This window comes from Eschrichtius robustus, chromosome 11, assembly GCF_028021215.1.
Source record: "Eschrichtius robustus isolate mEscRob2 chromosome 11, mEscRob2.pri, whole genome shotgun sequence".
NCBI classification, from domain to species: Eukaryota; Metazoa; Chordata; class Mammalia; order Artiodactyla; family Eschrichtiidae; genus Eschrichtius; species Eschrichtius robustus.
This window is the reverse complement of record NC_090834.1, coordinates 77,653,774-77,668,326: the sequence shown is the minus strand read 5'-3', so window position 1 is coordinate 77,668,326 and position 14,553 is coordinate 77,653,774. Positions and strand designations below refer to the sequence as shown.

At 39.7% G+C, this 14,553-nt stretch overlaps 1 protein-coding gene across 4 annotated transcripts in view; it reads right to left on the bottom strand.

Annotated features, from left to right (window-relative positions):
* Nucleotides 1-14,553, bottom strand: part of NELL1 (neural EGFL like 1) — an 865,453-nt gene that overhangs the window by 739,647 nt on the left and 111,253 nt on the right. For all 4 annotated transcript variants that reach the window (XM_068554539.1, XM_068554541.1, XM_068554540.1 and 1 more), the window contains one exon: nucleotides 441-611. In XM_068554539.1, the coding sequence (XP_068410640.1) occupies nucleotides 441-611 (171 nt within the window). The remainder of the gene's footprint in view (nucleotides 1-440; nucleotides 612-14,553) is intronic.

Genomic DNA, 14,553 nt, shown 5'->3' with positions numbered 1-14,553 from the left:
AAAGCTGTGCTTGATGAAGTCAAATAGGATTAGCCGCTCCACTAGCACTGCCTTCTCAGATTCATTCGAAGGTAGACCAGCTCATTCGCTTCCAAGTGGAACGAACTCAACAACAATATATCACAGTTAACTGTGATCACAGCTCCATGGAATTCCACTACCTGGAGGACACCGAGGTGCACTTAATATTCCCCCATCTATAATCAACCTTTTGTACATTTCTTCCTAATTGCCGGATATGTTTCCATTTTAATGAACTGTTTTCTTAACATATTACAGTTGGTCATTCCAGCACGCCTAATGGCCCATTTTGGTATGTTAAATGACGATTAGGGTCCTTTGGCTTGTTTCCCAGCAAGGCTTGGAGGGGGTTGGCTTTATCCCTTCCCTTTGCTCAATTTCAAGGGCACAGTCACGAAAGATCAAAGGCAAAGTCATACCTGTTGCAGTCGACGTGGAGCAGGAGATGGGAGGCACTAACTGACAGTGCGACCTTGTGCCACTGTCCGTCAGCCATCCGGTACGGAAGTGCCTCTGTCCTGGGCTTGCCGTCATGTATGTAGTGATATCGAATCTCATCCCTCAGACCACTGCTCTCCAGTTCGAAATAGCTGTATGTAAAGAACAAAAATATGTTTTATTTTACTTCTGGATATCACAGCCATCATCAATCCTCATGACTTACTACCAGGATTCCCAGAATCTAAAATTAGCTCAGCTTGAGGCAAAGAACCAAAACCCACAATCAATTGTACGGTATGGAACCCAATTCACCTTTTGTCTGAGAGCCCTCACGGTGACAGCTTGAAGCCCTGAAATGGAGACTGAATGATCCGCTGTGAATGACAGGCCACAGGCTAATTAGCAAAGCTTGGTGCAGTGTCGCTTAAGCATAGTTCAGAATGGAAATAAACTGTCAGAGAAGAGATGAGTAAGGCTTTTTTTTTTCTTTTACTTCCCTCTGGACAAGAATCTATAAGTGAAGAACAACTCTTAGATAATCAATAGGGGAGCAAAGTTTGAAGCTACTCACATATGTATCAGTATTTCAAAATTTCATGGAATGAAACATACAATTAAGTTTTTCTTTCCCCAGATTGTTACCTTCTTTTTCCAGATCCATGAAAAACTTTTAGCACCACCACCGCCGTCTGCACTTTAGTCATAAAAGGCAGCCAACTTTGGGACACTCCTCAGTCACACACCAGGGCTGACACTTTCACGGTTGGCAGGCCTACTTAGTCTCCTACGTGTCCCTTCTGAAATGTGTCACCATGATCATCATCAACACAGGGCCCGATCTCACTGCCAAGCACTGCACTAGGCGTTTGACATATACTATCTAATCTATCACTCACAAAAAACTGTAAGACTGATATTACCCCTTTTGAAATATTAAAAAAAAAAAACTGAGATTCTGGAATTAAGTAACATACCCAAGCCAGGATTTAAACTCAGGTCTAGATGTGACAGTCTACGCACTTTCTACCAGTTTGGTGCCCATCTCAGAGGCACAGGACAAAGTAGTAAAGATGGCCTCAACCGGCACTATCTCCCAGCAGCTTATTCATACAGACAACTCAAGAACTACTCACCTAGATAGGTAACCAGGTTCAATCCCAAGATCTGCAAGGACCTACTGCTTCTCCTCTAATCCATTGAGTTGGCCTGACCCCACCGCCCAGGCACATGTAAACCAGAACATAAGATGCATCTTCCATGAGGACTGAGATGAATATATCATGAAACTCAGCCTCTATTATGCATAACTTCCAAATCTCACATCACATATGAAAACAAATGCACATTTCTTGCTCATCTTTCACAGAGATCTTCCCAAGAGAGCACTGCAGGGGAAGCAAAATCAAGACCAGCCTCTGACTACCTCATCTGCACTATACAAAGAATCAGGCCCAAGATGACAAATTGAAAAGGTTACTTATACTATTGCAGCCGACTCCTGGGCCCAGGTACATACTTACTAGTAATAATATAATACATATTTTTTAAGACTACTAAGGAGGAAATCCCTTAATATAGAAGACATTCATTTTAAGAGAATTTCCCAATTTTTTTCTAAGCAGCCAGAACACTGGAAGAATCGAACAATCAGAAGACTTAAAAGGTCAGGAAAACCTTAGAGATTATCTGGTCATTCATTAATTTATTCGTGTCATGACTGAACACATAGTGAAAAGCTAAGATAGGATTTAAAATACAGATCCTGTTCTCAAGATGCTTTGAGAATAGTGAAAAAGGAAATAAAATATGTGCCCCTCCCTCCAAAAAAGCTAGAAATTGGCCTACGAGAAACAAATGGGAAGCAAAGCTGTCATTTTAAAAGTGACTGGCATGTACTGGAAATGGGCCAAGTACTTTCATAAACATCTCATTTAATTTCTTCAAGGTAAATATTATCATCACTATTTTACAGATGAGTGCACAGATGATCAGAGATATTAAGTACCTTGCCAGAGACCACACAGCTCCTGTATGGAAAAGCAGTAGGACCTGACACCTGAGACTGTACCAAGATCAACACATCATAAGAACACTTTCAATCACTTTATTTTGACCAACAAGCTACTGTTGGGGGAAGAGACATGACCTTGAAAAGACCTCAATCAATGACAATCAAAAATACTCCAGGTAACTTGAATCATAAAAAAAAAAGAAAAAGAAAAAGAGAGGCATATACATTTAACAAGATTTGATCATTATTCCTGAGGTTATGGCCTCATTGAGCAAACGCTCAATGTATTATAAACAGATCTTTTAAAGATCATTTTGCAATGAATTGGAGTAAGTGGGTACCTTGGGATAATCACAAATATACAGTTATGAGAAAACAAATGTGCCCCAATGTTAGGCAAATGGATACTTGTGTCTTGGGGTAAAGTATCTGACAGCATCACGCACATATACAAAAACTGCTGTATCTCAAACAACTTGGATGAAAGTCAAGATGATGTGTTTAATTTAAAAAAAAAAACAAACATGTTAGAGTTGAGAACTGCTTACAGGTGACAGTAATTCCCCAGCATTTCTGGCCTGCAGACAGGGCCAAATCTTGTGGCCTGAGAATGCTCTCAGGTAATTAAAAAAAGAAAAAAAAAAGTTGGATAACTGCAGAAGTGGCCCTAGAGATGACAAAGAAACCAGATGGCTAAGTGATATCTAGATAAAAGTGTTTCATGAGGGACTTCCCTGGTGGTGCAGTGGTTAAGAATCCGCCTGCCAGTGCAGGAGACATGGGTTCAAGCCCTGGTCCGGGAAGATCCCACATGCCTCAGAGCAACTAAGCCCGTGCGCCACAACTACTGAGCCTGCATTCTAGAGCCCATGAGCCACAATTACTGAAGCCCGTGCGCCTAGAGTCCGTGCTCCACAACAAGAGAAGCCACTGCAATACGAAGCCTGCGCACCGTAACAAAGAGTAGCCCCCGCTCCCTGCAACTAGAGAAAGCCCGTGCACAGCAACGAAGACCCAATGCAGCCAAAAATAAATAAGTAAATAAATTTTTTTTTTAAAGTGTTTCATGAGTGCTGGGAAGGGAAAAAGGCAGGATTTCCAGGCAGTAACCCTCTGCTAATACAGATGTACGGCTTAGTCCTGAAAGCAACATGGAGGAGGTGGTCATTCGGCCTGACAGTGCTTGACTGTAGCCTAAAGGGTAGACTCATGATTTGTAGTAGAGCCTTGTTACTCAAGTATGGTCCCCTGACCAGCAGCATCATGACCTGTGGAAATTCAGCTTATGGGGCCCCAATCAAGACCCACTTGAGTCAGAATCTGCATTTTAATAAGATCCACAGATGATTCATGTACACATTAAAATTTAAGCAGCACTTAGTGGGAAGCAACCGCATAGCACAGGGAGATCAGCTCGGTGCTTTGTGACCACCTAGAGGGGTGGGATAGGGAGGGTGGGAGGGAGGGAGATGCAAGAGGGAAGAGATATGGGAACATATATATATGTATATCTGATTCACTTTGTTATAAAGCAGAAACTAACACACCATTGTAAGGCAATTATACTCCAATAAAGATGTTAAAAAAAAAAAAAATTTAAGCAGCACTGTGGTAGAGTACACCAGGTGTTGCTTTACTTCCTGGCCAACTAGTCATGGTGAGGAAGGAGATGTTATGAGCAAGTGAGTAAGAGCCATGTGGTGCTTGCAGGGAAAGGAAGGCCACTGGAAGAGATGGTAAGCCAGTGTCTAGTGAGCTCTCTGCCCCGAACAGTCCTCTCTCTTCAGGCCTCAAGTGCTTTAGGGTCCTCCCGGGAGTTTGCAGGAAGGGGCAGCTGTATGGGTGATAACGTTACCAGCCAGATTTTGTGAGCAGCAATTCTCCCCTTAGTCTGGGACCTCAGCCAAGTGTGCTGTTCTACTGAACTGTCTTGGCTCCCGGAAAAACCTGCGCATCCTTCAAATATTTGAAAACAGCAATGACAGTCACTACAAAGTTTTCTCTTTCAGACCAAGCATCCCCAGCTCTATCTTTTATACTCCTGTCCCCCACCCAGACTGAGGCCTTCCTGGTCAAGGATGCTGTCTTAACTCCTCTTTCCAGATCCTTCCCCAACTTGGTCACCATGATCTAGGTATGGTAAAATGGATCAGTTGCCACCATAAATACAGCATCCAGGAATAAAGACTCCTCCTCTGGGCTGTGCACAACTCTGACTGCATCCTAATGCTGACACTGACTTCCAAACATCTAACACTACAAGTCCTTTGATACAAGATGCTATGAGGGTGAATCATTCCCATCCTGTACTTACACAGCTCAATTTTTTTCAACCTAAGCCCTTGCTTAAGTGCTAGGCGGACCCTATCCAGAATCAGCATGAATAATTCTCCAAAGCCCACCCTTGAGTATTAAAAACAATCAGTTACTACGAACTGAAGTCAAATTTCACAAGACTACCTGAATCCCATGCTATATTCATAAATAAAATTTAGGAACAATAATTCCAAATGACATAAATAGATTAAGCTCAACAGAGTTATTTTTATTAAAATATTTGTCATTTTCCTGAAAACTTATACCAAGGAATCCATTTCTTGAGAATATTAGATAGACCGACAAGATAACTATACACAGTCAAAATGTTGAAGTGGTTATTGCTGGATGAATGTGTTTCTTCCATATACTAGGATGAAAACAGCAAAAGTTAATTTTAAAATGGTATCAAGAAATTCCCTGGTGGTCCAGTGGTTAAGACTCAGCGCTTTCACTGTCGTGGGTCCAGGTTCAATCCCCGGTCGGGGAACTAAGATCCCACAAGCCTAGTGGTGCGACTAAATAAATAAATAAATAAAATAAAATGGTATCCAGTGCTAATTCATTAGTAAAGACAAAAAGTTTCTAAGAAAAAGTCTCTTTTCCAGCGATTCCACAAGGATATATATATTGACTATTGGAGAAATAACTAACACCCCCAAAGAGCTCCAGAGTCACTGTAGCAGTGGCTTACATTCCAGCAGCTCTCCTGTGCCCCTGAACATCCACCTCCTGGAAGTCTGGGTGGGGAGGTCCCGGCAAAATGGATCTGGGAAACAAGGCCACTCCTACCCAATGTGTGTCCCTGGCAGGATTATTGGGACAGGGAAAAAGCCAGGTGGGCCACTACCTACTTTCTGTAAGGGGAAACAAATCATCACAGGTATAGGAAGCACCTGTGTGGACCATTCCCCCAAATCCGGAAAAATACCAATGATGATTAAAAGAAAAATTTCCTAGCATACGGTCTAGAATTTTGTAGGACCTCAGGAAAGGTTAATTCTACCTTTAACAATATAGCTAATATTTATTTAATAATAGCCAAGCAAGACTCTTGGTCATATATCCAGAAAAGACGAAAACTCTAACTCGAAAAGACACATGCACCTCAATGTTCATAGCAGGACTATTTACAATAACCAAGACATGGAAGCAACCTAAATGTCCATCGACAGATGAATGGATAAAGAAGACGTGGTGTGTATACACACACACACACACACACACACACACACAATACATACATATATACAATGGGATATTAGCCCTAAAAAAGAATGAGATAATGCCATTTGCAGCAACATGGATGGACCTAAAGATTTTCATACTAAGTGAAGTCAGTCAGACAAAGACAAATATCACATGATATCACTTACATATGGAATCTAAAAAAAATGATACAAATGAATTTATTTACAAAACAGAAATAGACTCACAGACATAAAAGTCAATCTTACGGTTATCAAAGGGGAAAGGGAGGAGAAGGAAAAATTAGGATTTGGGGATTAGCAGATACAAGCTACTATACACAAAATAGATAAACAAGGACCTACTGTATAGTACAGGGAACTATATTCACTATCTTGTAATAACCTATAATGGAAAAGAATCTGAAAAACAGATATATCTATGTATAACTGAATCACTGCTGTACATCTGAAACTAACACATTATAAATCAACTATACTTCCGTTAAAAAATAATAATAGTCAATACTTATGGTGCTTATTACCAGAAAATGACTATAGGTCTTTATATTTCATATCAAAATAATCTCCACCGCATCCTATGAGGTATTTATCTATTTGTTATTTGCTTTAACAGACACTTCCTCAGCATTATGTGCCAGGCACTATTCTACAAATATTTACTTATTTAATCTTCACTGCAACCTCAAATATTACCAACTATTACCATCCCCATTTCATAGAAGATGGAACAAAGACACAGATTCAATAACTTTCCCAAGGCTACACAGCTAGGTAAGAGCAAAACTAGGATTCCAATGGGAATAGTCTGGCTCCAAGGTTCCTGCTTTATGCAGCCTCCCAAGTCCACGCTTTTAACCACTACCTCACTTTGCGGAAAAGAAATTTAAGATTTGAAGCTCATACAGGTGACAGAACTATGACTTAAACGTGGGTCTGACAGACACCAAGTGGAAGGTCCCAATGGCAACATCCCATTACTTTCTACTGTGTAATGAGGCTTCAAGTATATTACCTCTAATTCTGCCAACAATCTTCAATGCCAGTAATTAAATTCACATGAGAAGTATGGAAACTGAGGCTCAAAGGAGAAAATGCCTTGCCCCAAGTCACATCAACTCCTAAGATTTAAATCCAGGTCTGTTGAATTCCAGAGCCCATGTTGTTTCGACCACACTGTGCTCCCCTCTAGATACAGTGACATGACCCTATCAGGGTCAGAGGGCAAGTGAATTCAGGTAGGCCCCATCCCTGGTCCCCACGATGCCACGGCATCCCCCCATTTCTCACACCATGAGGAAATCATACATGCACCCCAATGTTCGTAGCAGCACTATTTACAGTAGCCAAGACATGGAAGCAACCTAAATGTCCATCAACAGATGGACTCAAGTGCAAGCTCCCATTCCTCACACTATGAGGAGATCATCATCTACAGAGAGAAATGCTACAGCTATTCCTAGAGAAGCTCTTTTCCCTCTCCTGGCCCTTTGCCCACTGCTGGGATAATGAAGAGAAGAAGCCAAAAATACCAGGAAGGTATATTATGTTCTACCTCAGGCCAGGGGCTCAAGGACTATGTGTACTGAAAAGAGGCAATGGCACAATTTTTAAGTAAATAATAATAAAAAGAGCACTGGTCCAAGGATACCAAGACGTGATTTCAACCTTCAATCTGCTATAGACAAGCCATGTAATCTTTGGTAAATATGTCTCTGCCTCTCTGTGCCCCGGTTTCTCATGTCTGTTAAAGAAAGTGATTAGATCTGATCCACAGAGCCCTAGGATTCCTTGGAAAAGCCTTAGGGGCTAGCACAGAGGAAAAGGATGGGGATTCAACCTCTTTTTAACCAGAGCAGCTTCACTCTTATCTGTTATATGGAAATTGGAATTTCCCATAAGTTTGTTTGGATGAAAGCAATCTGCTTCCAAACACCATGAGAAAATCATGGTGTCAGTAGTCTTAAACCACTGAACTAAATAATCTTTAATAATCTCAGGTCTAAATTCCTACAATTCCAATACTACTTTGCAAACTGATAAACTTTAAAAGAAACTGAATAATTGGTTGCTTGGTTAGTTTCATTCTACCTTGACTTTTCTGGCAATGCTTAGGCTCCAGGTTCCTTAGCAGCCTGGGGGATAGAGGACAGGAGATGGCAAACATGGCAAATGTAGCAGATGTAGCTAATGTTCACACCTTGCCTTTCTCCCTGGACACACACCAGACTGTATTTCTCAGTGCCCTTGAGTCTAGGGGGGACCATATGACTAGCTAGCTGTCACCAACAAAACATGAACAGAGGTGATATGAATGACCAACACTAGGCAGTTAAGAGATGGGTGTCTTATCTATGCCAGTTGCAGAGGGCCTAATAGAGGATTCAGAGCCCTTAGTGGGTGGTGGTGTCATTAGATGGAGTAAGTCTGGATCCTCAAATGACTGCAGGGAGCAGGAACACCATTCCTCCCATAAGGACTAAACAAAAATAAAGCTTTATTGTTAATAATCCACAGAGATTTAGAGGTTATTAGATTACCTTGACTTATTAATGAGAGATACAGCAACATGAAACTGAGGAAAGGTAAAAAACTGAGAAGTAACCATGGACATGAAGCTACTGCTAGGCTATAAATAGAAAGAAATGACAGGAGGCATGAATACAGTCATCTCCAGTCCTATGCAAGATAGATAACCTGCTTTGTCCGGCCTAATATTCTGTTGGGCAAATGATATCTTCCCAAAAATAGCCACAATGGTATCGCCCATCTCATGTTGTCTTCTACAATGCAACCTTGACTTGTTTCCAATTGAAAGGAGGGATCTATGTCCCCTCCCCTGGAATCTAGGTAGGCTTCTCAGTGCTTTAAGGGCAAAAGTGATGCCTGATGACTTCCAAGACTGGGTCATGAAACATGGTGCAGTTTCTATCTCATTTGCTAGAACACTTGAGCTTGAAGATCCGAGTCACTGTGTAAGAACCCTGACACCCCTGATGCCATCATGTTGTAAGAAAGGCCAGCCCAGACTGGGGAGACTACATCTAGGTACTCTGGTCAACACCTCCAACTACGAGGATAGACCCCAGCCAGCCACCAGTAAAAATACGAGACATATGAGTGCAAACCCATCCAGATGGTTTCCCCAGCTGTCCACTCTTCCCAACTGAAGCCACAAATATTGTGGAATAGAGACAAGCCATCCCTCTCTGGATACTGTCCAAAGTCCTGACCCACAGAATCTGTGAACGTAGTAAGTTTGGGGATGATCTGTTACCAAAACTGGAACACTCTAACTTCAGGTATACAGGTTTTACACCTTTAAACATTGAAACTATCTTTTAGGTATGTCCCTACTAAATGCCTGGGGCTATTGGCCACATGATCAAATCTCAAAGTGTCAATTTTCTGCTTACAGCCCCACAGACTTATAACTATGCATTTTCTTCTAACATAAAAAATGGAATTCTGCCCAGAAAATGCAATGGAAAGAGTATCAATAAATCATATCTTTTAAAATGCATCATTTTCAGTAGTTATTTAAAGAAATAAATACTGAAGGAATACATTGGTATCTTTCTCACCAACCCATTATTTTTCTTGTATCAAGTCCCAACATTTTGGCCTCAAACAACATGTTCAGTGAAATGAAGTGGTCACCTCGGTGGTCCTTTTATAAATCAGGTATCTTCTATGGGTTCTAGCCCCAAGTTCTCTTCCAGTCTATAAAGTTACCAAGTTAAAGGATAATCCTAATTTATCTGGACAAACTTCCATTAATACCAACTTCTGTCTCCTTTATTCACAGCAATGTGTGTAGTAGAAAGAGGACAGACACCAGAAAAAACATGCCTAGTATACGAGGGGCTTCAGAATCTAGCCAGCTTGTGTTCAATCCCTGACGCAGCCATTTAATCCCTGTGTAAATGTAGACAAGATACATCCTTTCTCTAAGCCTCCTTTTCTTCATCCAGTAGAAAATAATATGCCTCACAGGTTTCTTTTAAGGAAAAAAAATGACATAACATTTGGAAGTCACCTTACAAAGTGCCTAGTGTCCACTTACTTCTTTCTGCAAACATGGAAACAAACAGCCTCACAGAAGGGTGATGCTGATGAAAGAGTCCACATCCTGCTTTTTCTCAGAAAGAATGTTTCTCTGCCCTCCCCCTTCCCTTGTTTAGATTTGACATCATGATTTTATTTGCAGTTGTAAACTTACATATTACTTCTGTACTCGATCCTCTTAGCAAACACCTAGCAAGAAACTAATGGTGACAGCAACTACAAACTGCCTCCATTATTGAAAATAAAACATTTACTGTGAAATTAAATGTAAAAATAAGGTTCTTTACCCCTATTCACAAGAGTTCCATGACAGTCTTAAAAATCATGGGAGTAGGCATGCTATTCTTAATGAAGGAAAGGCTGGCTTCTAACTTTCCCAGATACGGAGAACCAGGAGAAAAGACACGGAACCTTGGAAAGTTAAGATAAAATTTTTATAATTTAAAAAAATTTAAAAGTTCACAGCAACCGATGAGCTAACAAAGGGGAAAACGATTGTCAGCATTTGACTAAAGGCCTCCAAATACAGTCAAATATAAATACTTATTAAGCAACCCAGCCCAAGGCATGGAGCTTAGAACCACACAGCTGTATCTTATCTTAAACTTAAGGTATAGCTCCAGAGCTCCAGGAATTCAAAATTAAGATGTTTCTAAATAGTAATAGTAGTAGTTGTAGTAACGGCCAACACAAATATAGTACTTTCTAAACTTCTAAAAACTTTCTAAAGACTTTAAAGAGAAGGAATATTACTGTTCTCAAACAAGAAATATAAAGTCTTCAGTTTTTTTTTTTAACTCTGTTGAATTTTTTTATTTTTATAGTTCAAAAATAAGTATCTTTGAGAAGATAAACAAAATTGATAAACCATTAGCCAGACTCATCAAGAAAAAAAGGGAGAAGGCTCAAATCAATAGAAATAGAAATGAAATAGGAGAAGTAACAACTGACACTGCAGAAATACAAAGGATCATGAGAGATTACTACAAGCAACTATATGCCAATAAAATGCACAACCTGGAAGAAACGGACAAATTCTTAGAAAAGCACAATCTTCCGAGACTGAACCAGGAAGAAATAGAAACTATAAACAGACCAATCACAAGCACTGAAATTGAAACTGTGATGAAAAATCTTCCAACAAACAAAAGCCCAGGACCAGATGGCTTCGCAGGCGAATTCTATCAAACATTTAGAGAAGAGCTAACACCTATCCTTCTCAAACTCTTCCAAAACATAGCAGAGGGAGGAACACTCCCAAACTCATTCTATGAGGCCACCATCATCCTGATACCAAAACCAGACAAAGATGTCACAAAAAAAGAAAACTACAGGCCAGTATCACTGATGAACATAGATGAAAAATCCTCAACAAACTACTAGCAAACGGAATCCAACAGCACATTAAAAGGATCATACACCATGATCAAGTGGGGTTTATCCCAGGAATGCAAGGATTCTTCAATATACGCAAATCAATCAATGTGATACACCATATTAACAAAGCGAAGGAGAAAAACAATATGATCATCTCAACAGATGCAGAAAAAGCTTTTGACAAAATTCAACATCCATTTATAAGAAAAACCCTCCAGAAAGTAGCCATAGAGGGAACTTACCTCAACATACCAAAGGTCATATATGACAAGCCCACAGCCAACATCATCCTCAATGGTGAAAAACTGAAACCGTTTCCACTAAGATCAGGAACAAGACAAGGTTGCCCACTCTCACCACTATTAGTCAACATAATTTTGGAAGTTTTGGCCACAGCAATCAGAGAAGAAAAAGAAATAAAAGGAATACAAATCAGAAAAGAAGAAGTAAAACTGTCACTGTTTGCAGATGACATGATACTATACACAGAGAATCCTAAAGATGCTACCATAAAACTACTAGAACTAATCAATGAATTGGGTAAAATTGCAGGATGCAAAATTAATGCACAGAAATCTCTTGCATTCCTATACACTAATGATGAAAAATCTGAAAGAGAAATTAAGGAAACACTCCCATTTACCACTGCAACAAAAAGAATAAAATACCTAGGAGTAAACCTACCAAAGGAGACAAAAGACCTGTATGCAGAAAACTATAAGACACTGATGAAAGAATTTAAAGACAATACAAACAGATGGAGAGAAATACCATGTTCTCGGACTGGAAGAATCAACATTGTGAAAATAACTATACTACCCAAAGCAATCTACAGATTCAATGTAATCCCTATCAAACTACCAATGGCATTTTTCACAGAACTAGAACAAAACACTTCACAATTTGTATGGAAACACAAAAGACCCCGAATAGCCAAAGCAATATTGAGAAAGAAAAATGGAGCTGGGGGAATCAGGCTCCCTGACTTCAGACTATGCTACAAAGCTACAGCCATCAAGATAGTATGGTACTGGCACAAAAACAGAAATATAGATCAATGGAACAGGATACAAAGCCCAGAGATAAACCCATGCACATATGGTCACCTTATTTTTGATAAAGGAGGCAAGAATATACAATGGAGAAAAGAGCCTCTTCAATAAGTGGTGCTGGGAAAACTGGACAGCTACATGTAAAAGAATAAAATTAGAACACTCCCTAACACCATACACAAAAATAAACTCAAAATTGATTAAAGACCTAAATGTAAGGCCAGACACTATAAAACTCTTAGAGGAAAACATAGGCAGAACACTATGACATAAATCACAGTAAGATCCTTTTTGACCCACCTCCTAGAGAAATGGAAATAAAAACACAAATAATCAAATGGGACCTAATGAAACTTAAAAGCTTTGCACAGCAAAGGAAACCATAAACAAGACGAAAAGACAACCCTCAGAATGGGAGAAAATATTTGCAAATGAACCAACTGACAAAGGATTAATCTCCAAAATACACAAGCAGCTCATGCAGCTCAATATCAAAAAAACAAACAACCCAATCCAAAAATGGGCAGAATACCTAAACAGACATTTTTCTCCAAAGAAGATATACAGATTGCCAACAAACACATGAAAGGATGCTCAACATCACTAATCATTAAAGAAATGCAAATCAAAACTACAATGAGGTATCATGTTACACCAGGCAGAATGGCCATGATCAAAAAATCTACAAGCAATAAATGCTGGAGAGGGTGTGGAGAAAAGGGAACCCTCTTGCACTATTGGTGGGAATGTAAATTGATACAGCCACTATGGAGAACAGTATGGAGGTTCCTTAAAAAACTAAAAATAGAACTCCCATATGACCCAGCAATCCCACTACTGGGCATATACCCTGAGAAAACCATAATTCAAAAAGAGTCATGTACCACAATATTCACTGCAGCTCTATTTACAATAGCCAGGACATGGAAGCAACCCAAGTGTCCATTGACAGATGAATGGATAAAGAAGAGTGGCACATATATACAATGGAATATTACTCAGCCATAAAAAGAAATGAAATAGAGTTATTTGTAATGAGGTGGATGGACCTAGAGTCTGCCATACAGAGTGAAGTAAGTCAGAAAGAGAAAAACAAATACTGTATGCTAACACATATATATGGAATCTAAAAAAATAAAATAAACAGGTTCTGAAGAACCTAGGGGCAGGACAGGAATAAAGACGCAAACGTAGAGAATGGACTTGAGGACATGGGGAGGGGGGAGGGGAAGCTGGGACGAAGTGAGAGAGTGGTATGGACATATATACACTACCAAATGTAAAATAGATAGCTAGTGGGAAGCAGCCGCATAGCACAGGGAGATCAGCTCGGTGCTTTGTGACCACCTAGAGAGGTCGGATAGGGAGGGTGGGAGGGAGATGCAAGAGGGAGGAGATATGGGGATACATGTATATGTATAGCTGATTCACTTTGTTATACAGCAGAAACTAACACCACTGTAAAGCAATTATACTCCAATAAAGATGTTAAATAAATAAATATCTTTCAGGTACTCAATGAAATATTTCCCTTCCATCCTATGCTCCATCTTCCCAGCACCAAACACCCCTCACAGGCAACCACTGTTAACAGTTTCCTGTGAATCCTTCCAAAGTTTTTAAATAAACTTTTTAACAATAGTCAGATTTTCAGAAAAACTGCAAAGATACCACAGAGGCCATATATATCCCATAGCTAGTTTCCCCTATTATTAACAACTTACATTCATATAGTAGGTACATTTATCACAATTAATGAACCACATTGATACATTATTATTAACTAAAGTCTATGTCTTAGTCAGATTGCCTTAGTTTTTACCTAATATCTTTTTTTTTTATTCCATGATCCCATCCAGGATACGGTATTACTCAGTTATCATGTCTCATTAGATTCCTTTTAGCTGTGACAGTTTAGACTTGCCTTTTGACCTTGAGAATTTTAAGGAGTACTGATATTTTGTAAAATTTCCCCCAACTGGGATTTGTCTAATGTTTTTCTCATGCTTAGACTTAGGTTTGGATTTTTGGAAGGAAGGCCACAGAGGTAAATTCTCAT